At 48.1% G+C, this 25,073-nt stretch overlaps 1 protein-coding gene and 1 long non-coding RNA gene across 4 annotated transcripts in view; both read left to right on the top strand.

The window, feature by feature from the left end:
* Positions 1-602: 602 nt before the first annotated feature.
* LOC134550587 (uncharacterized) lies at positions 603-8,186 on the top strand. The gene is made up of 3 exons (XR_010080364.1): positions 603-724; positions 1,110-1,200; positions 7,404-8,186. It is a non-coding gene; the product is annotated as an uncharacterized LOC134550587 (long non-coding RNA).
* A 10,417-nt stretch (positions 8,187-18,603) lies between these two features.
* CREB3L1 (cAMP responsive element binding protein 3 like 1) overlaps positions 18,604-25,073 on the top strand; it is a 45,689-nt gene continuing 39,219 nt past the window's right edge. The window contains exon 1 of one of the 3 annotated variants that reach the window (XM_063398481.1): positions 18,604-18,909. In XM_063398481.1, coding sequence (XP_063254551.1) covers positions 18,802-18,909 — 108 coding nt within the window. In that variant the 5' untranslated portion in view covers positions 18,604-18,801. The remainder of the gene's footprint in view (positions 18,910-25,073) is intronic. The other 2 variants (XM_063398482.1, XM_063398480.1) reach the window with 2 other exon arrangements.

The raw sequence follows: 25,073 nt of genomic DNA, 5'->3' as shown, positions 1-25,073 counted from the left end.
TGGCCATGAGCACAGCCATGGGCAAAAAGGCACTGGGCCACGGCCACACCACAGGTACAGGCAAGGACACAGATGTGGCCATGGCCATGGCCAAAATGCCATGGGCACAGCCACGGGGACAGCACAGCCAGGGCCACACCACCAACAAGGTGAAATGCACAAACACAGACAAGGGCACGGCCCTGGCGCGGGCAGGGGCACAGGGAAGAGCATATCTACGGCATGGACATTAACACAGACACAGGCACAGACAGGGACGGCACGGCCAATAATAAGGACGAGGACACGAACACGGACGCGGACACGGCCACGGACGCGGACGCGGACACGGCCACGCACACGGACGCGGACACGGACACGCACACGGACACGGACGCGGACACGGACACGGACACGGACACGGACACGGACACGAACACGGACGCGGACACGGACACGGACACGGACACGGACACGGACACGGACGCGGACGCGGACACGCACACGGACGCGGACACGGACACGGACACGCACACGCACACGGACGCGGCAGTGCCGCCCGCCCGCCGCCAGGGGGCGGCGCCGCCGCGGGCCGGCCGCGCTGCCCTCACGGCGCCCCGTCAGCGAGCGCGGGGCGGGGCTGATGGCGGCCCCGCCGCTGGGGCGCCCGCAGGCCGGGGGAAATCGCTTTCATCTTCTTACGCTGCTCCATTGCGGTTTTCTCCATTAAAACGAGCACCAAAGAGTGAGTGGGGTTGAGGTCCAAGAGAGAAAATCAGATCACTTCAAAAGGAGAGAGAGGGCAAACTTCACAGCTTTTCCTGATTTTTCAAGGAGAAAGGGGAGTATCTGTAGTCTAGGCGAGGCTCTGGGCCACATCCTTCACATGGCAGACGGTGGCAGGTTTCAGGACTAGAACAGCCGTCACTAGATTCCAGCACAGCAAGTTCTGTTTTCCTTCGATTAAGAGATCGAGTGCAAAGGGCCAACCACCAGTCTGTTTGAGGGGGGGAACCCACAGAAACAAAAGAGAATTGAAGCAATCAATTTCTTTTGATGATAAGGGTGAGGTGGCACAGATGTCATCCAAATTGCTGAGCATCTCAGTATTGCTTATGTTACCCTCACAGGTCAAATGCAGTGTGAAGTCAATGAGAATATCCGACTGCCAGGGCATCTGGGCTGTGTCAGAAAGACTTGCTGCTCTCTGCTTTCTTAGAGGTAAAAGAAAACTCAGGAAGTTGTGGAGTTGAATGCTTCATCCTCCTCCCTCACAAGCTTGAGGAGGTGACAGATGTTTCCTCAGGACCTGTTATTTTAGACACCTCCATGATTTATATATCTCTGCAAGCCTGGTGGGTGTAATTGCATGTCACAGACGAGCTGAAAATAACTTGTATATGCTCAAATACAGACTCTGATATCTATTGGCCCATGTAGAAAAACTCCAAATTGAATCACATGATCTGTGCCTGGCAGATGCATTAAGATGTACTGATGGAGCAATGGTGGGTTAAGTGAAGTCGAAATGTTCGGTGAAGAGCACTGGCAAGGACTCTGCACAGCAGAACCACCACGGCTTAGCCCTCATGATTGTTTTGCTAAGATAGGCAGTCACATACAGAGGAAAAGTTCATATTTAGAACAATATGCAATTCGCTGTGGGATCATAGAACTGGACAGACTGCCTTTGGTCTCTGGGTGAAAGGTTCAGAAGATACCTGAGAAGGTGGTTGCAGAACTTAGTTTGGATGGGTGGGTCCTTCTCACTAGAAGCACTACTTGGGGAAATCCTGCTGTGGAACCTTGGAGTGTCAAGCTATTAAAATCTGGTCAAGTATTTTGGGATAGCCTGGTGAAAGAGGCAGACAAATAAATATGCCATGTCCACACATGCCCAGCACTCCAAAAATCTGTTAGGTGGCACCATGTGTGGCACATAGGCACGTCCTGGGCTGAAAGCCCAGTGCCAAGGCTAAGATGTAAGGGAATATTCTCAGGTGAACTTCTCAAAGCGGTGGTTTCTGCTTCCCTCCATGTTTAGAGCCCAGGGAGTTTCACCCAGCTGCTTATTAGGTTTTCCCCTGAGTGCTGCCTGGCTTCCTTTGGATACAGCTCAGAACCAGCATTCTCTGGGAGACGATAATATTTTCCAAGGCTGGGCCATTCATCCATGCCAGCCTCTAGAGAATATGGAGAAGCTGTGCAGAAAAGGGCCTGGGCACACTTGTCCACACCCTGTAGCCCGCAGTAGACGTTCACATCCTGCCAAGGTAAACTCTGTGAGCAGTGCGCCTGATTCACAGCCAGGTCTGCAGCAAAAGCAGTGAGTGAAGAGTGGCAGAACTTTTAACTCCTTGGGAGGAGCTGAAGACAGAACTCTCTGCAGACGACCCAAATTCTTGGCAGGAACATGTATCTCTCCCAGGGTTTCCTGACAGAGTTTCAGCTGTACCACATGTCATCTCTGCACGTAAAGCCTTTTTTGTTTTGGGAGGTTTTTTGTTGGGTTTGGGGTTTTTTTCCCTCAAACATCACCTCAGGCATTTGTTTCCCCTTGCCTGAGTGCTTCCCAAACTCTGGGCTAATACTTACTGTTGTCTAGTCCCCTTTGATCACCAATACGTGATGACTCAGATCTGCAGCCTAACCCACTGCTTTCACTAGAAGTTGTTCAACCTACCTATTTAATTCCTCAGAGATTATCTGGATTCAGCATGTGTTCCCTTCCCTTTTGTCAAGGCCTTACGAATTCCACTTTTCCCTTGCGTCTTCCAGTTTCCTTGTCCCGTAATTGCTATTCCTTTTCCTTCTTTTGAGTCTCTCTGCCACAAAGTGTCACACAAAGTGATACTTTCAGATGTGTGGTGGAGGTGACGGGGATGTTAATTCTGCTCTTAGAGGTTCCTTTAGGAAAAACATCTTTTTTAAACACCCACCAGACAAAAGGGTTTAATTTTTAAGATGACAAACAAATAATTTCTCCACAGTGAAAATGGTGCTGTGCCCTGAGGGAATTAATTCAACTATCACTTTCCTGCTCACAAATACCTCAGTCCAGCAATGTCCCATGTCATATCCCAGTATGATACTTATGGCCCCACTCTTGCAGGAGGAAAATGCTTGCATCTTTGGAAAACTTGGGTGAAATTTTAAGTAGCACAGCAGCAGTAGAACCCAAGGTCTTCTGCTGGTTTACTCTTACCCAACACAATTTAGATCCCTCTGTCCAAAACTTTGAATTATGTCAGTGGGATAAATGGTATAAAACTGCCATTTTGTCTGGGAGAATGTTAGATCTGTTTGCTCTTGCAATGTCTTGATGTGTGTGTTGCTGTAAGGGAGTGTGGCAACAGCTCCCCTAATCTTCAGCCTATGACTGTAGTGGAAAAAATAACATAGAAATGTCATGTAATTGTGTTTTTTTAAATGGTGTTATGCTGTTTGGTTTCTTAAACACCTCCCAGTTCTCCTACACTAGTTGCAGTCCAGGAAACTTTGTATTTATTAAGCACTGTGTAAATTTGCAGCTCTCTATAAATGTAAAATCAATAGCAGTGATAACAACAGCAAAGTGCTCAGTCCAGCCCTGGTAATAACCCAAGAGTGCTAATTTCTTGATAAGGTCACTTGCTTCACACAGGCACCTCCTCTTCATGTGAAAACACAGGGTGAAGCAGAGAAAATATTTGTGTTCCCTGACAAGACATGAGACACTGAAAACATGTAATTTCCAGTAGGTGACAATGGTGGACAACAACCTGAAGGATTCTTACAATCTATTGTGGAGGCCTTCATCCCTCTACTGAGCTCTGCAAACATGTTCTCTTCTAGGAAATCAAAATCTTAGCAAACATCTGGTATCCTTTTTAATCTCTTCTCATAAGCAGATGAGAAAGGGGAATCTCCAGTAACCTGATGGAGTGAGCAAAACTGTATTTCTGGAGGATGAGCAGAGTGACAAGACAAAGGCTTGTGTATGTGACCTGTCTGAACTGTGGTCTCCATCAATGATGCCACCACTCATAACCTGGGCGGTTTCTGGGCTTCACTGAGTGTGTGTAGGGACCACACTCCCACTTTTCCTCAGGTGTCCTGGTGCTCTAATGGCAGCTCTGCCTCCTCAGGCTACCCCACTTCTGTCCAAACAGACGGGGGAAAGGCTTAGGGCTTTTCATGGCTGGGACTTTACCACCAATGCCAATAATTAAGTATTTATGGAAAAATAGCTTGTATACCCCTAGTGGCTGATCGTCCCCTCTACCTTCTCCTGTGGTGATTCTCTCAGCAGTGGAACTGCTGCAGACAGCTCTGGTTGGCTCCATGCAGTCTACTCCCCTTTCAGGTCCCCTTTAAACCTGGTTTAGGGTTCCCAGGTGGCTTACAGCCATCTGGCCTCTGTCACGACCTCCCCAGGGAGTTCTATTGTACACCTGAGAACCCTCCTCCCAGCCTAGCACTGTCAGTGAACTGGTGTAATTTTGCTCTGTGGTGGGTCCATAGTCACCTTTGGGCTTTTTCTTTGCCATACTGCTGCAATCCAATCCATCTGCACATCAGTACCTTTCTGTTTCCTTCTTCCCTGACCTCTGCCTGCTAAAGCATCCCTAGGTCCAGTGACCTTCAGCACAGGAAGAATCCTCCTTACTCCCCTATCCCAAAGGTGGCAACTCCTGCTATTAAATAATAATCATACAATAATAATCACCAGAGGGCTGGCAGGGACTTTGGGAGATTGCTGAAGCTATCCCCCCTCTCCAAAGTGGAGTCATACAGGAGCAGAGCGTGATGTGGGCGTTAAATGCTTCCAGCATTTTGGATGCCACAGCCTCCCCAGCAGCCCCTGTGGCCCAGGAGACCGTCCTGGAGAAAAAGCACTTTATTGCACATAGCACAAATCCTTCCTTCTGCAAATAAGGCTGATGATTATTTGTCCTTCTTCTGGTGGATCTGGAGTAGAACTGATCACTGTCTGCTTTATAGAACCTTTTATATAATAACAAAACAGCTTTTAGAGTAACTGAGAAAGAGGCGTTTGCTCACTTGCAAAGTCAGGAAATTCCCTGCCAATGGACATTCTTTGTCGGGGATCCTTTGCCAGCATAGGCTGAGCACTAAGCCCCACAATCTGCATTTTCCTTTTGAATGACTCCCACAAAATAAACCAAATATCACATCCAAGGAGATTTATTACATCCCTTCCAAGGGCGAAGCATTCCTCAGCTACATTCCACTTCTGTCTTTTGTGCTTAGGAAAGGGGAAAAAAAATCACTGTGATGCCTCTGGATCCCACCCCTCCAGGGCTTCTGTCGTTAATAAAGTCGAGCAGCTGGAGCCAGATTTGTCAGACTAGTCCTGAATGGCTGGCTCGCTCCTGCTGCAAGAGCAGCACCATCAGAGCTGCGCTGGATTCCTGCTTCTGCTGGAAGACTAATAAGTCGTGGCACCACGTTTCCTCAGTAAAATCACCTTTTGTTGTTCCCAGTGACACCCTATCCCCGTGGCAGCAGCTTGCCAGAGTGGATCTTTTCACTTCCTAGCTGCTTTGCCTTCTCCTGCCTCTGCATGATGCAAGAGTTTGCAATGCTTTTTGGGAGCTCAGATGTGCTCTCCGAGACTCTGCTTGAAGCAATTGCTCTCTCCAGGCTTTGCTGTGAAGCTTTTATCCAGATGTGTAAATGAGGATGCGTATAGAGGGAGGGCAAGGAGATGAAACTTTTGTTGTGTTATCCGAGCTTAATTAAGTTTCTCCCCCAGGCAGCTGCTAATTGATTGACCCTGGGACTGTAAAAGGGAGCAAATTTACCAGAGCTCCTTAAAAGAGCAGAGTTTGGAATTTGAATTTTTTTATTTTATAGATGAATGCCTTTGACTGATGTCTTGCTGACTGATATTCATGAAACAAACTCTGTTCAGCAAATGTTGGTAGGTGGATTTGGCTTTTTAAACCCAATGAAAGAAGTGGTGAGTATACAGATGCCTGTTCATCCTCACTGTATCCCTTGCCAGCTTTTATAGGTATCACTTAACTGGAGCTCTGATCCTGCTTTCTGCTGCAGCCAAGACTGTGCTAACCAGCTTGTTGTCTCTTCCAGCAAGGTAGCAAGTACATTGCAATTTCACAGGCTTCAAAAGCTTTTCACAAATTTGAGAAAAAATCCCTCCCCAAAGTAAAAATCAGTTCACTCCCCATAAAATGCAGTCACTGCGGGTGTGGGTGAAGCCAGCTGTGCAACAGCACAGGGCAACACCCAGCGCAGTGGTGTGGTCAGTGGAGAAGGGGAAAAGATGCTGTGTCCAAGGGGAGCTGTAGGAAGAAAAAAGGGAAGAGGACTGTCTTTTCCCAGACAGCTGGAACATGGACTATACCAAACATTCAAAGATCATTTCCAATCTGATGGTGTTCACATCTGTCCTACGCAATCAAACTCCCATGAAGAGCAGGAGTCACCCGAGTGACAGCTGCCTTCTTCTCAAATACATCAGGGCACCATTTGCAGGCCTCCTCTCCAAATACTACTCTTGACCTTTTGTTGGTGAGGTTTGACACAAAGGGAGCTCATCCTGTCAGGACTGAGACCTAGCCAGTGTGCGGAAAAAGCTACAGAAAATAAGGTGTGCAGACCAGTGTGGAATAGATATGCACACCTGAGGATGTGAAGGGTGAAGGAGATCATTGTGGGCGCAATGGAAGAGCAGCCACTGCCCAGGTGGCAGGCGGCTATTAGAAGGCAAATTTTCACAACCAGCCCAGAAAAAGCTCCTTTTATCACTTGAAGCCAATTTACTGCAGCTCCCGTCAGCCTTAAAACCATTTCAGATGGGTTTTAAAGCTATTTATAGTGTGGAGGGGAAAATCCTATTGTGTAGCAAACTCAAAAAGTAGTGTGCGCACCCTGGATGTGAGAAGTTGCAGCATATTTGAAGTTTCTCCTGTCAGCCTGTGATTTGCTTCCCTTTTTTTTCCTTTTCTCTGTCCAAGGACAGAGTGATGTCCTATTCCCTCCAGCTCATAATCTTCAAAGAAGATGCTCATCTCTCCTGAAGAGATTTCATGCATTCTATGAAGGCCTTCAAAAATTTGGTGGAACTGTCAACTGAACAGCAACATGGAAAAATGACACCCGTCCTGCATGGGTTTCACTGTGAACACATCTCTACAGATTGCCTACCCCTGTCCTAGGCTTGTTTGTTCTAGGCCCTTCAGAGCCCTTCTGAGTTGCTTTTCTGTCTCTTCTACTTGTAAAATGTTTAACATCTGTGAGCACTTACAGGAAAGTTCCAAGTTTCACGCCATATTTGAAATTTGCTGGTTTGTTTGGTCTCTGGTTTAGGTAGTAGTTCCCAAGAATAAGTCCTTAGCAGTAGCTATGAGGAGGAGGGCCTGTTACTGTCTCTGTAGTGAAATGCCATTTGTTGACAGGAAGAACTGACCTTCAAGGAGAAGATGTTACCGAGGAAAGAGAGGAAGCCAAGCCTCTTCTCCATGGAGCACATGGACTTGCCCTTCCTGAGCACACTTGTGACCCTCACAACTGTCTCCCCTGCTGTTTGCTCTGTCTGCTTCTTTCTCTTTCTTCTTTTCCTCTCTCCCCAACCACACCCACTATTTAACCATTTAGATATAAAAATAAAAAATAAGAAAACCACCCAACCCACTAGACAGAGGGTTTGCTAAAGAAGGGTAATTTTAAAAGCGAGTCTTTGAGGTCAGTGTGTAATTGTACCATTGGGACTATGTGATCTGAGACAAAAATAATCCACTGGGTATCTGGTCAAGAAGGAGAGGACGGCAGCCTGCAGTGAGGGAAGAGTGACTTACATGGGACTGACCAGGCAGCAAAAGACCAGGCAAAACTACTTGCTGGCACCAGAATTAACATTTGTGTAGAATAGTGCAAAATATTCTGTGAAGGGATCATTACAGCTGTTGCTCGAGTCATGGCCTCCCTTGGTCTGTGCCAGGAGGCACTGGGTACTTCCTAGAAATGTAATGGTCTTCCACAGAAATAAAGATACCATGTGAAGTATATTTATATATTAACTTGCTCATGAGGAACATTTCTGGTTTGATGCGGAGTTTAGGGTGCTGAGGTTTTTTAATAGTTCTTCATTTTCAAACCCCTGTTTCAGGTACTTTATGAAAACCTGAATTCTGCAAAGGGTTCATAGGACTGTAAGCCATGCCCTTGGAATAAAGAAGGATATTTTCACCCCTACAAATATTAGTTCCTTTCTTTGCGGTTCCTTTTCCTTCTCAGTTATAAGTGACAGCAGTAAGTTATGTGGACCATTCATGTAATGTATTTTACCAGTATTTTCTTCAGTGCATTTTAAAGGAAGAAGTGCGCCTGCTAAGTGCCCAAATATCTCTGCTGTCTGCTAGCCCTGAGAGTGCAATTCAGGGAGTGGCAGGACCATACCACAGTGCTTTGTTCTGTTTATCATTCTGGCAGAGACAGTGGCAGCCCCCATCACTTGGAAATAATGATGGTAATTCCCATACTGGGGCAAAACACCAACTGTTTACAGAGAATCATGATTTTCCTGGCTTCAGAGGTGGCTTGGTGACACCAAGCAGACTTTCATCTCAGTCGTTCCTAAGAGTGAGTTACTTTCACACTATCCCAGATAAAAGCACCATAAAAATCAGTTTTATTGTGAAGGAAGTTAAATTTGAGAGAAGGGAGTATTCTTGTGCATTGATGCTAGTGACTGGGGGTATAGAGCTTTACCTGAAGTGATGCCACTTGTGTTTCCTCTCTGAGGTGTCCAGCCATGAACTGTCCAAGATTTCACTGCAGTTGAGTATTTTCCTTCCTCAAACCACTGTCTGTGCATGAAAAGATTTATTTTTAATCAGAGGCAAGTGCTGGTTGCAGGGGTCTTTACTTTGTGACCTTCAATTCTGTTTCTAGGAGGAGACAGTGGGTTTCAGTACCTTCTTGCTGTGGCTGCCTCTGGGCCAGCCCTTCCCAGAACAGATGCCACTGAATCAGGAGGTCTTGCTGCCTCCCCCTTATTTAAGTACTGGTTACACAGCTCCACCAGGATCCATTGCCGTTGTAAACCACGTTCAAGGGATAAGCAGTTTAGGGTTTGGAGTCACTGTAGACCAGCCCTGGAGACCTCATGCAATTGTTTTTCATCCTACTTACACCCACAGTTCTGTTAGATTAGAGTTACTGCACAATCCAGACACTCTCTGGCTTGAATTTGAGTTGGGAAAGACACACACAAAAAAGAAATTTGTGTTGTAAATTAGATTTCCCAGATTTCAATGATTTGTCATGGTAATGTGGCTCAATCTATGCAGTCATAGAAACATTTCACAAGTTCAAACTCTTCCAATGCTATTAACTTCCCCAGTGTGGCAGGGTGCAGTGACTGTAGCAGGTAAGGTTAATTTCAAATCATCTGTGGTAGAAAAAAGACATGGCACCCCACATGGGGAAGCACTAAACATACAAAATGAGGATTAAGATAGAAAGCATTCCCCAGCCCTAGAAATCTATTTGGGAAGACTTGATTCTTGCCTCAATTGTTTTGTGCCCCTTCATGCCCCTGTGCATGTCCAATGGGGTATGTGCTGCCTCTTGGTGCAGCTCAGGTCAGTGGGACAGCACTCAGACACTTTCCTGCGTGTGTTGTGCTTGCCCACAAGCCAAACCAAAAACTGTAATTCAGAACTCACTCAATGGGCGTGATCTAAAAATAATGGGATTAAAACCAGTAAATGATGGTTTCCTAGGTTTGCCCGCCTATGTCAGAGCCAGTGGGGTGCATTTTCAGCCAATTCCCTGCAACTGTCAGGAGTCACCTAAGAGCAGGGAAGGCAAGAAGTTTCCAAGTTTCCAGGGCTTCAGGTGCCCAGGCTTTGAGAAAACTGCTAAATGTTCTGAGATACTTGAAGAAAGGAAGATCTGGCAACACTATCAATCCTGTTTGCCACACAAACCCAGAATGTCTCATTTCTATAGTACATCTTTTCCTAGAAAAACTAGCTGCTCGTGGCTTGGATGGGTGGTCTCTTCAATGGGTAAAAAACTGGCTGCATGGCCAGGCCCAGAGAGTTGTGGTGAATGGAGCTAAATCCATCTGGCAGCTGGTTGCTAGCGATGCTCCCCAGGGCTCAGTTTTGGGGCTGGTCCTGTTTAACATCTTTATTGATGACTTGGACATTGGGATTGATGGCACTCAGTAAATTTGCAGACGACACTAAGTTGTGTGAGAGTGTTGATCTGCTTGAGGGTAGGAAGGCTCTGCAAAGGGATCTGGACAGGCTCAGTCAATGGACCGAGGACAACTGCATGAGGTTCAATAAGGCAGAGTGCTGAGTCCTGCACTTGGGTCATGACAACCCCAAGCAGCACTACAGGCTTGGAGAAGAGTGGCTGGAAAGCTGCCCAGCAGAAAAGGACCTGAGGGTGCTGATCGGCAGTGGTTGAGCATGATCCAGTGTGTGTCCAGGTGGCCAAGAAGGCCAATGGCATCCAGGCCTGTATCAAGAATATGGCCAGCAGGACCAGGGCAGTGATCCCCCTCTGTACTCGGTACTGGTGAGGCCACATCTCGAGTGCTGCATCCAATTTTGGGCCCCTCATTTTAAAAAGGGCATTGAGGTGCTGTCCAGGTAGAGGGACTGATCTCTTCTACAATGCCTGCAGTGAAGAACCAGAGGAAATGGCCTTGAGACAGGGGAGATTCAGATTAAGTATTAGAAAAAAATTTTCCATTGTTAGGGTGGTCAGACATTGAAATAGATTGCCCAGGGAGGTGGTGAAATCACCATCCCTGAAGGTGTTTAGGAGGCATCTGGATCTGTGCTGGGTGATATGGTTTAGTGGTTTCAGGGTTACCATGGTACTGCTGGGTGGATGTTGGGACTTGGTGATCTTAAAGGTCTCTTCCAACTTTGATGATTGTATAATCAGTGGATGTTAGAGATGCTCAGGTGCAAAGCCATAGGCAGGGCATTCTTGAGCACTTCAAAGAGCCTCTTTCTTAGTGATGCTGCCTTTGGCCATGTTTCATGCTTCGTGTTTTAGGCTGCTGCTATACCCAAATTCTTGATTAATCAAAAGCTGTACAGAAAATGGCAGCACCAAAGGGACCTGCTCAGTATGCCAAGGAGACACAGGTACTCTGGGACAGAGGACCCAGGGACTCCACTGCCTTGCCTTGCCTTGCCTTGCTGTGGCTAACCTATCTACCCCACAGTCAGCTGCAGAAGCCACGTGTCTCCCCACTTCTGTTTCCTTGCTGTGCATCTCTCTAGCAATCATGAGGGATTAGCTCAGTGGGGCTTACGGAAGGCAGCTGATAATTTTTATTTCTTTATGTCAGAGCTCAATCCATGCATGAAGAGCATGCCACATTTGGCAGCAGCTGTATAAGACTTGTTGATCCACGTAGTCCCTCCCCTCCTTTTTGCAAGTTGACAAAGTCACACTAGGGGCAACTTCATTCACCAGAGCTTCCCCCAAAGAAATTCTTGCTCAGCATGAGGGCAGTTGGCTGGCCCAGGTGAGCTCTCCTGAGGCTGAGAGAGCAGCAAAGCCAGTTCGCAAGAACAACTGCATGCCTGAGTGGTGTGGATAGTGCCAGCCTCACCCAGCTTTCCTGCATCCCACCCCAGCCCCATGGACTGCTTGGGCAGGGAGAGGAGGGCACGGGAGTTCACTGCTGAGAGTGACACGTCTGTGTGTGCCTGACAGCATCTGTTGCCATGGTGATGCGTATTTGAGCCTGAGCCGAGTTGCATCTTCCCTGAAGTTGTGAATTGAGCTTAGCCTTATTTATTTAAAACCACCCCTAACGAGTGAAAGAAAGACAAGAGACACATTACAAATCCCCTTGCACAGGACGTAGCCAAATGAGTCAGAGGCACTGCAGGCTTTAATCAGCCCACCTGACGTCAAACCTCTCCATCAGAGGAAAGTGCCGCCTGGAAATGTCAACATGCCCAAATGGAAAGGCCAGAAGGTAAATCTTTTCCTGTGCTCATTCACTGAGTAGGAAAGAACAATTAAAATTCAGCCATTTCCCTAGACACATCTTAATAGCACTCTGATTGAACGTTTTTCTCCTCCTGGTCCTCTCCCATCCCTGCTGTTAGCTGCCTGGGGACAAGGCCTATTGGTTTGAAGTAGCTTTCTAATGTAGCATCAAACCCCAAATCCTGCAAGAACAAGGTGTTACCATCAGCAACAAAAAAGGGCTCTGTAGGAAAATTTTGTCACTGAAGTGACCTCTCCCACAAACACTGAGTTTACTATGCCATGATAGTGGTTCTCAGTTTCACACATGTGAATGCCCAGGGGTAAAAAAAGCAACTTAGCTTGGACCTACGCCACTTGCCAACAGAAAGCTGGAATGATGGGAAAAAAGCAGCAGGAATAAGACCATTTTTTTGCCAGAGGTGTCAGCCACCTGAGGGCAGGTCAACACCAACCCTGACAGATGCACCACAGCAATAGGAAATGGTCATGGGCAGATGTATGACCTACTGGGAAGAAAAATCCTCTTGCATCCTTTGTAAAAAACCCAGACTTTGGGCCCCTTGTGTGTAATACACACAAGGTGAGAAGGAGCCTCCAGCTTTGAATACAAGAAGCCTGTTCTTGAGTGTATATCTTAAGTTAGGTGTGCAAAAGGGAGAGGGGTCAGCCAAGGACACCTACAGCTTTATGTGCCCCTTTGACAAACATCAAGCAAGAAAGCCTAGGAAAACCATCCATTCCCAGCCCACTGGTGTTTGCCAGGGGTGACAAAGGGACACATGCAGACATCAGGGATAACAAGCACCCAGAGAAGGAGGAAGGAAGGAAGAATGTAAATGCAAACCGCACCACTTAAAAGCAGGGCAGTATTCCAGTTCCTCCAAAGTGCTCCCCACACCCAGCACTGTACAGCAGCCAACTTGGTGGGCTTCTGATCTTCCCAAATCACTTAACACTTCCCTCCTTTTTATTTTTGTCCTAAAAGTGTTTTGCTTTGGTGGCTGATCCTGGCTATGTGCCTGAGACATTACACTGGGGTTGCTTTTCTCTAGATGTCTGTAATGAAGGTTTCTTCCACCGTGTTCTCTTCCCCCTGTAGTGAAAGTCTGTAATTACCACTGAGAGGGGAGGCAGACAGCACTGAAACAATGTCATTTGAACGGGGGTGAGACATGCCTGAATTGCTGGGTTGTGCTTTTCTCCTCACAGGATTTCTTGTGTATCTGGATCTTGCTTTTAACCCTTGGCAGTACAGGAAATATCGTCCTCCCACTCCCCTGACCAGCCTGTGTGTGCTGTTATCTGCTTGGTTCTGGGCAGATTCTGTTGGATGTAGCCAAGAAGCGAGTGTCCAACTTCTCTACCATGTTTGAGAGGTCACGTGGCACAAATCTGCATGGATTGCCCTCTAGTCATTCATGTGGGTAGTTGGGAGTTTGGAATTGACTCTGGATAGCACATAGAGTGTGTCAAAGCAGAGTGGTTGCCATGCCTTGCCCTGACTCATTCAGTCCTGTTCCAGCAACTCTTCAGCTGCCTCCTGTACCAAAGCCATTTGCTTCCCACTCCTTGAAGCAAGGTATCTTCTTGTGGTAAAATTCAGTCAGAGTGTGCAGCTCTTCATCATTCCTAGGGAAAGATTTGAGTTCCAGGAAATAGGAGAAATGAGGCAATACATCCCCCTAAGAATGACACTTCGGGTTGTCTCCAGCCCTGTGAAGTCTGCCTGCAGGTCTTGCCACCATGAAGGCTAAAAGCCTAGTAAATAAAAAGTAGTGCATAGGAAGCAAAGTTGGCTACTCTCTTCTGCTGTCTGCAGCTTCCCATTCACATAGTGTCTTCAAATGCTAACAAACTGCTGGAAGGAGATGCCCTCATGCTGAAGTTACTCTGCATCCAGTCAGCCTGGGAGTTGTCTGATTCCCCAGGGAGATTGCCAGCCTATACTCTTTCTGTGGTATAAAGTGGGGAGACTGTGTGTGACAATGCAAAGGAATGGTCTTAGCTTGCCACAAAGAAATTAGGGAATTTCAAAGAGATTTCTCCTCCTATATCAGTTACTTCCTAAGTGGTGAGTTTTCAGTTCTCATTTTTTGTTACAGTATCCATTTACTATTTGGGGGCTTTGCTTTCTGATATACCATCAGAAAGACATACATCCACAGGCAGCTCAGCCACATTCCAAGGAGGCTAAAGGGATTTTGTGAAGGGATGTTCCTAGGGTCCAGTGTCTTGTAGTCAAGGCTTTTCCTTTCCTAGGTCTTTCCTCCTTTCTTGTCTGTCACTTGCTCCTTGTTTGCAAGGCTGATTTAACTCTATCCAAGGGCCCCAAGTTTACCCCAGAAAGAATAATAATTGCAGTGCTGAGCTCTGTGGCTTCCCTTTCATTCCCCACATAGCATTAGGGTGCTCACTGAAACCACAGCATTCATGGATCCTTGCCATATGCAAACATGCAATTAATATGCTCTTCACTTTCCTCTCTACTTCCTAAGCAAGATGGGGGGGGGAAAAGCACAAGTTGGGGTGCACCTTTCCTTATGACACACATGTGTGTGTCTGCACTTCTCTGCAGCGCTGCAGCATGGCTCACACCTACCTGAATTTGGTGGTAATTGATGAAGTGCATCTGCTGGCAGGCAGACATTTAATTTGATGTTCTGTGTAGCTGCACACAAAGCAATACGCAGAACACAATTCATTCCCTCTTTCAGTTGTGGCAGCAGATGTATGAACACTCTGGTTTCACAGATGTTACCCCCTTCTCTGTTTCTAGCAGGGAGCTGCAATGGATGTGATCTCTGTGCGGGCTCCCCTCCCTGTCCCACTGCTGCTTGCTAATGGTGGGAACAGGTGTGCTGGGTACCTGGCTGGGAGGGTACACAGCAGGAGGAAGGAAAGGGAAAGCGGCTGAAGCTGGCTGGAGAGAGAAGTGTGTGTGCAAGAGAGAGGGTTTAAACCAGCTGCTGGAAGGAAATCAAAAGGGAGACAGATTTCCTGGATGAGGCAGGGCTGTGGATCAGAGGGCAAAGAAAGGCTCCAGGGATTGCAAGTCCTTCCTCAAAAGTTACCTTTTGCTAGAGAATGTTTTGCTGTATCACTCTCTATCATGCCTTTCCCCTGGGTTTTTAATTGTCCCATGAAAACCTAAATGAAGAAATCACAGCCAAAGGGTTGGATATGTAACTCCTTGTGCCATCACACATGACCTGACACCTAAGACCCTGTCTGGAGACTATAGTACCTCTTCTTTGAACTAGGCTGAAAGTCCCCTTTCCATCCTCACCTTGTTCTCAGTGGGCCTTCAGGAGCAGAGGGGACCTACAATGCAGCAGTTGCTCCCTTTGTCTGTGGTGCACAAAACAGTGAGCAAAACCACACCAAAGCAATATATGGAGAAGTAATTAATCCAGACAAAAGACAACGCAAAATGAAGGCAAGACTGTTGCAAAGAGCTACTGAAGGGCCAAAATATAGAGCCTGCATGGCTCCAGAAAACCCTCATGGCTAGGAAGACAGCTTGTGGCAGAAACTGTCTATTCCATCCATTATGAAACACCAACACTGGAAAAATAAACAGGACAAATGGTATCTTTCACGTACTTGAAGTAAAAGCTGCTTTGGTGGCAGTCCTAAAGAGTGACCCCCAAAGCAAAGCAGTTCTAACAGCATGAATCATTCCCATACCAGCTGTCCAGGCTGCAAACACTACACAGATGACCCCTCCTGTAACAACAGAGCCTGCATGCAGCAGACCAAAAATCACCGACATTTCACCCTGCATTCCTCAAGAAACACTCATCCTTGAAGAGTTTGTGAAACCTCCTGGCACAGTCCTGGGTGGAGGAACCAAAAGCTTCAGCCTGGCTTGTAGCAGAATAGCCTGGATTGCTGTCCATGTGTTCAAACTCAGGGCCTGCTTACCTTATGTGTCCTGCTCACAACAATGCAGGGTGAAGGCAAAGCAAATGTAAAGTGGTACGACGAGAGATTGCAGTTCTCACTCCATGGACATGAAGGCGAGTAGTGGGAGCAGGACCAGGCAGGATGGAGCACAGGAGAGCAGGATCCCTTTCTTATGAAAAATGGACTGATGATTCACTTCTCAGCAGTGATAAAATTAGCTTGGTTAGTCACATATGTATTTGCAGTACCAAATATTGTGAGGCCAGGAAGACTTACCTGTTGTCAGGCTGACAGATTCAGCCTGAACATACTTGATTGCTATTTCAATCTTCTGCTGTAATCAGATTGCAAATAAATTTCAGTATAAAATTAGAGAAAACTGGGCTGAGAAGGAATTTGAATGGTCATGTAATTCAGCCCCTGCCCCAGGGTTGCTTCCTGCTCTGCTGTATCTATGTCCCAAGAGATGGCTGCAGAACTTGGTTTTAAAGATGCTCTAGTAAGGGTGATGCACCATTCAAAGGCTGCAAGCGCTGCAGTCACCAGGCCTGTGCTTCAGCAGTGCCCCTCAGCCTGTACTTTCCCCCTTTGCTGCAGGTACCCATGGCCAGCTGCAGCAGCCTGAGTTTTTCTGAATTGCAATCGCCTCCTCTCACCCATCAACAATTTACCTGTCTCCAGGTCTCTTCTAGAGCACAAAACTGCTTGCCTGCAGAAATGACTCTCCTTTTTGGCTCCAGAGGATCAGCAGCCACACTCTCTGACCACCTAGATGACATTTCCATTGCCTTTAGTCAACTGCACTCATATCTGACATAAGCAAAGTGTCCATTTCAAAGCCCTACACAAATGCTAGGGATGGGGGGTTCCCATCAGAGCTCTCCAAGATGGACAGAGCAGCTTTCCTGTTCAACACCAAAATGGGATATTTGTTATGATTCTTCCTTGCCTGCAAAGGTGCAGCATGATAGGCAGAGAAGCTGCATCTGGGCAGTTACATGCAGTACTAAAAGCACTCAATAGAAGCAGGGTTTCAGACCAGGCAATTTCATTTTTTTTCTGAGATATTTTAATCTCCAGAATGGATTTCACAGCTCCTGACTGTGCCAAAGCATTTTCCCTTCAGAGCACAGACAAACAAGTGAGGTTTACTTTGCCTGACCTTTTCAGATGACACTGCCACCCATGCTGTGCAAACCATAGCTGACACTATCTGAGCTTCCTCAGCCTGAAGATAAATACAGTGTGTCCTGAGAAGAGACTTCCTTGTGTTAGCTTGGGCAAGGCACTGAACCAGAAACTCTTGGTTTCACCAGTGGGTGAAACCAGTGAAACCAGGTTCATAGCTAGGGAAGAGCTATCTGTGTTTGGTAAGTGGCAGGAGGGGAAGCTGCCCCTGCTGTGGCTCTGTGTCTGTGCTCTGTGACCCTGGCTGTCACTCCATTGCTATGGCAGGATTCTGTCTGTCTAATCCTTGCAGCTGAGAACCCTGCTGATTGGGATGTTAAAGGAAAGGCCTCTTCCCCCTTACTTGGAGACAGTTTTACTCCTTGCTGAAGGGTCTGGACATATTTCTTCTTCCCATCTTACAGCAGCAAAGGTTTTTGTGTTTCTCCCTTTAAACCCAAACTGGCATCCACATTAACAAAGAGGTTTCTTTACCGTTCAGGAAGTAAAAACAGCATTATTTTCTCCGCACAACTCCATCCTGGCGGAATTTACATCTCTGACCTTTTACCCAAAGGCTCTTTACACTTGACTGAAACATAAGGTAAAAGTAAATGTAACTGAAAGAGCTCATTGTGTGTGTAAGTATAAAGGCTTTTGTGTGCAGGATGTGGCTGCTTGTGCAACCAGTAGCCAAGGAGCACCTTGGGTTGTGCTTTTAGTTCTGACAGCCATGAAGAATGTGGAGCAAGAGCCTAGATCGATGAAAACTCTGTGTTCGGTTCAAGCTCAGGCTCCAGCTAGCTTCAGATCAGCACTTCTTTGCCAGGACCCCCACTGCTGCCAGGACACCCCAACTTCTGGCCAGGTTTCCCCCAGGAGAGATGCACTGCTGTCTTTGGGATTTTTTCTCCAGATGCTTGTGACCAAGAAAGCCTCTCCTTGGAGCTGGGACTCCAGTCTGTTCTCTGTGGAGCCATGAAAATAGGGACAGATTAATAAAACATCAGGGCTTCTTCAGCGGGATTATTATAAGTGGTTTTCGTGAGTGTTGGTTGGAGTAATGATCAGAGAGGACAGGGATCCATAATCCTATTTATCTGAAACCATATAATCTTCCTGAAGCTCTTTAATGGTGCCCAGCTCTTTAATTACAGAGCAGCCACATGTGCCGCTGCAGCTAGCGTACCTGCGAGCCCGCTGCGGGGATCGGGGCAAGGAGACCTCCCTGCCGGCTGCCCTTCAAGCTCCGACCCCGTGGAAAGCCCATCTTTCCCGGCGCCGCTCCCCGAGGGATGCAGAAGAGCCGAAAGGAAGGTTTGCTCAGTTGGTCAAACTGACACGGCTCTGCCGGGACCAGCAGCGCCCTCAGGTCCCAGCGCAGCGCCGGGAACAGCACGGGAGCCCCGGGCAGGCAGCGGCCTCGCCCCGCCCGGCGGTGCGGGGGCTGCCCGGGAGGCGGGGGCGCTGCCTGGAGGGGGTGTCTGCGCGGGAAGTCCCGCCCCGGCGGCTCCCGGAGAGCGGCGGGGGCGTGCCGCGGCCGCCCGCCGGCCCCTCGGCAGCGGGGCACTGACAGCCGCCCTGAGCGGCACCGGCGCGGCGCTCCGCTCCCGTGCCCGCCCGGCGGTCGCTGCCGCCCCGCCGCCCATGGGCCGCCGCCGCCGGGGGGCGGGCGGGAGCGTGCGGCCGCAGTGAGCCCGGCCGGCCGAGCGCGGGGGGCGGCCGAGCCCCGGCGCCGCGGGCACCATGGACAGTATCCTGGAGCCCTTCCCCGCCGAGCGGCTCTTCCCCGCCGCCGGCACCGGCTTCCTCGACTTCGGCGACTTCAGCGAGGCGGACTTCCTCAGCAATGTGGTAAGGGACCGCCGGCAGCACCGCCGCTCCGGCGGGCCGGCCCCGGCGGCCAGGACGGGACACGGCGGCGGGCTCGGTCCCCGCCCTGCCCCGCCTGGCCCGGGGTGCCCCGGAGATGCAGGTGGCCGTGTGCCCGCCGTCGCACACGGCCGGCTTCCCACTGGATGGCCCGGCCGCTGTTACCTCGAGGAGACCCCGCCGGGGAATCTCGGGGCTGTTCTACACTCTGGTTTTGTGAGCCTGATGGCTGGGCAGAAGTGTGCGGTGCCAGGCCGGGACCGTACGACCTGCCGTGCGTGAGCTCGGGCAGCACCGGAGGCACGGCCGGTTGCCGTCGGGAGAGCTTTGGGCTCAGCGTCGCCTCTCTCCTTTGCCTGTAACTTTTCCTCAAGAGTGGCGTTTGGGAGATGAAGCATCTATCGCTTGGCGCTTTGGCTCGGCTGATTTACTTTGGAGAGAAGGGTGAGGGGGAAGAGTGACTTGGGCGGAAAATGTGTTGCCAGTCTCAAGGAACCAAAGGGGCATTGTTCACCTCTAGGGAAACTGCCCAGCCTCTCCCAGGAGTCAGGCTCAGTACAGCAACTGTCCCTGAGAGCTCGCATAGACTCTTTGCTGTAGAGCCCGAGCTTTCCATGGGAGTTTCCGTGGGATCCTGCAGCCCCTCCGCCAGGCAGGATCCAACCCTGAGGCAGAAGTGGAAAGGGCATCACCCCAGAGGTGGTTTGGAGCGTGGGTATCGGCGCTGGGCAACAGGGCACTGCTTTAACGCGAGGCTCCGCCAGCCTCTGAGCGGCTGCAGCCGTGTGCCTGCCCGGACAGAGATGTGAGCAATGGCTTACTATTGCCCTTTCACAGTAGTGGCACCTCCCGTGTTCCCGGTGTAACACTGTGAGCGTCTTGGAGGACTATCCTTGCAGTGGGAGCAGGGAACAAGGAGAGGGTGAATCCACTCCACTTCTGTGGAGCAGAATCCGTTTCTGCGTTGCTACACAAAATATATCTGAAGCCTTTTATGTTGTCTCTTTTGTGAGGGAGATGGTAGAGATGCAGAATTTGCATAAATATTAAATGCACTGCACCAAGCAGAGGCACACAGGGTCTGGGAAAGAGATTATGGAGGCAGCCCCATCCGTCAGAGATCCTGCCAGCTCCTAATTTCCAAGATAGCACTGTGCCTCAAGGACTGATTCCACTGGGCTCTATCAGAGGCAATGTAGTCCACAGTGTTCAGGCAGATCACCCCAAGACTGAGTGCTTGCCTTGCCTACTCATAGCTGAGAGACCTGTTGCTAGGAGTTTTGTGCTTTCCCTAATTCTGTACACATACAGCATGGATAAAGCTATGCTGATAGGAAGTGCTTTATGCCAAGACCATTTATTCCTTTACCAAAATGAAAATAGTATGTGTTGACACCAGCCCTTTTACCAGGTACAACATGGGCTTGTGGTCAGAAGTCAGGGAACCCCTAACCAATTACAGGTGGTATGTTTTTATAGTTGAACACGAGTTCTGCCTGCAAGCAGACCCTGTGAAAAAGAAGCTTTTGTGTAAGAGTGCCATCTGGTGCCACCTGCCAGGACAGTGTGTTTAAAGTGTGTGGTGGCCGTGGGCAGGCTGGCTCTGTCCTGCCTCATTTAAATGGCTTTTCTGCTTGGAGAGTTGCTTCTGGAAGTAGCTTGCCCTTGTCTTCTCATTTAACTATGTTGCTATTCAGGCATCGTTGTGGTCAGCTGACACCAGAAAGGTGCTTTTTTAAAGGCTTTTTTTTTTTCCTGTATATTTTTTTCCTGACTGCCAGCACCACAAATTTCTGCTGGAGTGAGTGAGTCAAGCTGAAACCTTCTCTTCCTGCAGATGATACGTAGAGGTTCTGTAGCCACTTCTCTCCTACCAAATCTGTTGGTGATACAAGATCCAGAACATAATACATTCCCCTCTTTGTTCTCACTCTGCATGACAATGGGGAGGATGGAAGAAATACACTTGGATTTTCTTACTAAATCCAGCAAACCTCCTGGGATCTTACAATGTGTGGAGAAGTTCTTTTGACATAGAACTGTGCAAAGCATCACCGTGCACAATAGCTCACAAAGTTGCCAGTGCCTTTACTTCAAAGATGGGCAAACTTTTCCAGATATTGTTCAGCAGGCAGATTTCTTAAAACAGGCCAGGAATTTCGGGCATAAAATGTCAGTATGAAATTTCATTAGTATGATTTCCTCTTTTCAGAAAGGAAGCAGAAAGAAAAGATGGATGAACCTTACTGCAGAGTCTGTGGTCCTTTGGGGCAAGAATTGCGTGTGTCTAAACTACTCTCTTTTCCACAACCTTGGCAGTCCTAATGAATCATCTTGGTCTTAAAAAAATGTTTCTCTGTATTGTTCATCTGAAGCTGTAACAAAGAATTAATTAAGGCACATCTGTAGATGCATCTTCAGAAAGGTCCGTGTGCTTGCAACAGAAAAATAAATTGAATACGTGGGGGCTGCCTTCAGAAACATCTGCCCAGGTTGTAGCAATAGGTTGACAGAAACCTCATGAAAATCAGCAAGAACAAACCCTAACTCCTGCCCCTGGGATGGATGGATGGATGGATGGATGGATGGATGGATGGATGGATGGATGGACGGACTGACCCACTGCTCTGCCCCAGTAGCAAAGGCAGCTAGGAGCAGGAGTGACATGGTACATAGACACAGGGAAGTGATTATCCCCTTTTTTCTTGAGAATCATAAAACTGTGTCTCAAATACAATATCCAGTTTTGGGCTGCCTGATAGCAGAAGGACATGGATAAATCTGAGTGCATCAAGGGGGTTGTCACTAAGGTAACTGGGAGATGGAGAATTTCTCCTGTGAGGAGTAGCTGGGAGAGCTGGACTTCCTCAGCTGGAGAAGAGGCAGCTCCAGGAGCACCTAGCCGAAGCCTACCTGCACAGCTGAGGAAGTTACTGAGAAGATGGAGCCAGCTCTTTCCTAAGTGCATAGCAGGAGGATGAGTGGTCATAAACTGGAACGGGGAAGGTTTAGATTGGGTTTAAGGAACTGATTTATCACTGAGTTCTGGGGTTTTTTTTAAAAAAATCTTATGGACAGTGGTGTCTGCTTGTTAATTGGAGGGGAAATCTCCAAAGGACACAAAATGCCTCTCCACTTGGTTTCTGCTAACCAGACTTACATTGGATGGCTGCTAACAGCACTGTCAGTCTCCTTTTGTCAAGAGGCCACATACTGCTCTTGAACTTAGGCAGCTTTGCTCATCGTTTTCCTCCTAGAAGGACCTATCACGTAGAAGCTAATCCTTCATGCAGTGCCTCTTTATCAATTTCACCTACTTTTGTCCTGCCCAGTCCAGCATTTAGGATCATTTCTGCAAGCAACCATCTATTTGCTTACAGTCTATTACAGCTGCACTCGGAGAGCTCTTACTTTCTCATTCAGCTCTTATCACTACTGTGAAACTCTTCAAAAGACTTATCTCTTGAGTCAGATTCACCACCGTGCTTCACTGGGTTGGTGACACTGGTGTCAGAAGGAAGCCAGAATAAACTAATCAAACAGGAGTCATGTGTTTCTTTTTAACCTAGTACCCCAGTGGGTTTGTTTCTTCCCTCTGCTTCTGTGTTTTACAGTGCAAAAAACACCTTCAAAGATGACTCTGGATATTTATGTAAACACAGCTTTATTTTGACTCTATGCTTTTCAAAGCATATACTTTACCTCCTTCAAGAGACATCAAGGCAAGAAAATAGCCTGCTCACTCAGGTCTCCACTGTTAGAAGCTGCAGAATGGCTGTTCAGGCTCCCTCAGAAATGCTAACCCAGCTCCTCTGGGGAATGCACACTGCTGCACTCTTTCACTGTGTGATCCTATATGCTCAGGTAGTGTGACCATGGGCATTTTCTGGAGCCTGCAAAGGGACAGTAGAATGGGAGAAGAACTGCCTGTCTCGGTCGGTTTGCTCCTTGAGTGCAAACTGGGTGTTGGGCTTACTGTGTGCCCTTTCCTTTAATATTGTCCCAGCCTGCAGGAGGAGGAGAGTGGCAGGACTGTACATGGTGAGCAGGCTGAGAATGATGTTGGTGCAACTCATAGGGGAAGCTTCCCCTGAAGATAAAGAGAGGCTATTCACCATGGATGACTGTCACTCTCACAGGAAGCCTGTACACACTTATTCCTCTTATGCCTACTACAGGGACATAAATAGCACTTAAGTGGTGCTTAGGTGTTGGACTGACCTTTGGTCTGAGCGAGTTCCATGCTCTATAAACTCCCTCTCACCCTCTCAGTGCACAGTGAGGATGGAGAGCTCAGGCAGATTTGGTCACCCACTTCGTATCCCTTGCAGTTGCTAGGCAGGGAAGCTCTGCTGTGACGGGAGGCTGGGTCCCCAGGACTGATGGTAATCTCTTGTGGGACACGTGCAGTGAGCATTTTGGCCCTCTATTCCTGTGCCTGGTAAAATTTGGTCAGTAAGACATTGATGGTTAGTCTGCCAAGTACTAGATGTGGAAATGCTATTTTCTTTGAATTTTTCTTGGAACTTGCCAGCCAGATTCTTATAGGATCTGGAGCACAGATACAGAGACCTGATGGGGCCATCAGTCCTGGCCTGATGGAAATTAATCCAAAGGTAATAGTTCCCGTATCTTTCTATTTCTTTAGTCTCTTTGGATCCATCTCATGGTTTCTGTACGTTGTGGCCCTGCTGCTCCTTACTGTCTCATGGTGGGACTTACATTTGCAGAAGTGCTAGCAGCAGGATGAAACCAGAACTGAACATAGTCCATGGATCTCTGAGTCTGTGTCTCTGAGCATCATCGCTGTAGAGTCACCACCAGGAAAAATGTTTCCCTTTGGGTAAAAAAGAAGGGAAGAGACTTGACCTTCATTTGGAAGACACTAGGTCAATACTTAGTCCAGAGACTGTGGATCATTTTTGTGTCCTATCTGCCAGGAAATTCATAAACATTTGGGATACTCTTCCTAAATAAACACATTCATCTGTTGGACAATTGCCTGCATGTGCTGGGAACCCATTGTCCTAAATCATCATCTCAACCAAAGTGGGAGAACCCATTAACTGTGCTCTTGGGCCAGAACTAGGAGCAGGAGTGCAGGAAGGCGTATGTCCAAAACAGGGTTAAACAGTGGAGACAGAGCCATCATCTTGGTGGGGAGGAGCAGGAAGGTCTTTGGTGAAGTGCTTGCAGAGTAAACAAAGGGAGGGGTTGGCAGGAGGTGGAAGTACATCTGTGCACACAGTCCACTCCCACCGAGGGAGGGTGTCAGCCCCAGCTGGGAGACGCTGGAGTTGTTTGCTGCTCAGTCCATGTCTGCCAAGTGATCCTCATCCCCTATGGCATAAGGCAGCCCTTCAGTGCCACCACCACCACTTTCAGAGAGGGACAAACCCGAGGTCTCATTTGTATAGATCAGACTGTAGAACACCTCTAAGACTGGCCCACTGTACCTCCTCTTGGTACCAGTACAAGTGGACAAGCTTGTACTGCATGATGGCTTCAGAAGCCCCCATAGGGGGCAGTGGAATCTGAATTTAATGAAATGGCTTGTGTTCATTGATGCAAATGTCTTCTGCTGCTCAGGAGCTCATCTGGTACTGCACTGGTCCCGTCCTGTGCTGCTCTTGTCTCATCCATGACTGGTGCTCTGCTGGTCCCATTGGTGCTGCACTGTTCTTGCTGAGGCCTGGAATGGAGCTGTCTCTGGTAGAGCAGGGATTAGGAAAAAAGAGGATTTTCTGAAGCAACCCCTTAAAGGGGAATTTAAACTAGGGATTTCATAGCCACAGTTGTAGCTGCACTATTTAAAATATGGCCAGGCTGACACCTCTGTGACTCACTGCTGTGTTTCCTCTGAGAAAAGTTAATTCTCTCTTTGCTCCCTTTTTTCCTCAGCATTTCTCCATATGTTTTAAGGTAGTATTTAATTAGCATGTACTAATTACTTATTTACTATTTAAATGCTTAACTCTCTGGAGTTGTCTTTGGGACTGCCACATGGTACATGCTCTTCACATAACCACAGGCAGGATTGTTCTTGATACAGCAATTTGATTCACAAGACTCACTTATTCCAGTGCATTTCAAGGAAGGGATGAGTCAACCCACTAAAGCTTATGCATGCTTGTCCTGTTGTAGAC

This window comes from Prinia subflava, chromosome 5 (assembly GCF_021018805.1).
Source record: "Prinia subflava isolate CZ2003 ecotype Zambia chromosome 5, Cam_Psub_1.2, whole genome shotgun sequence".
NCBI lineage: Eukaryota > Metazoa > Chordata > Aves > Passeriformes > Cisticolidae > Prinia > Prinia subflava.
This window is presented reverse-complemented; position numbering and strand designations above follow the sequence as displayed.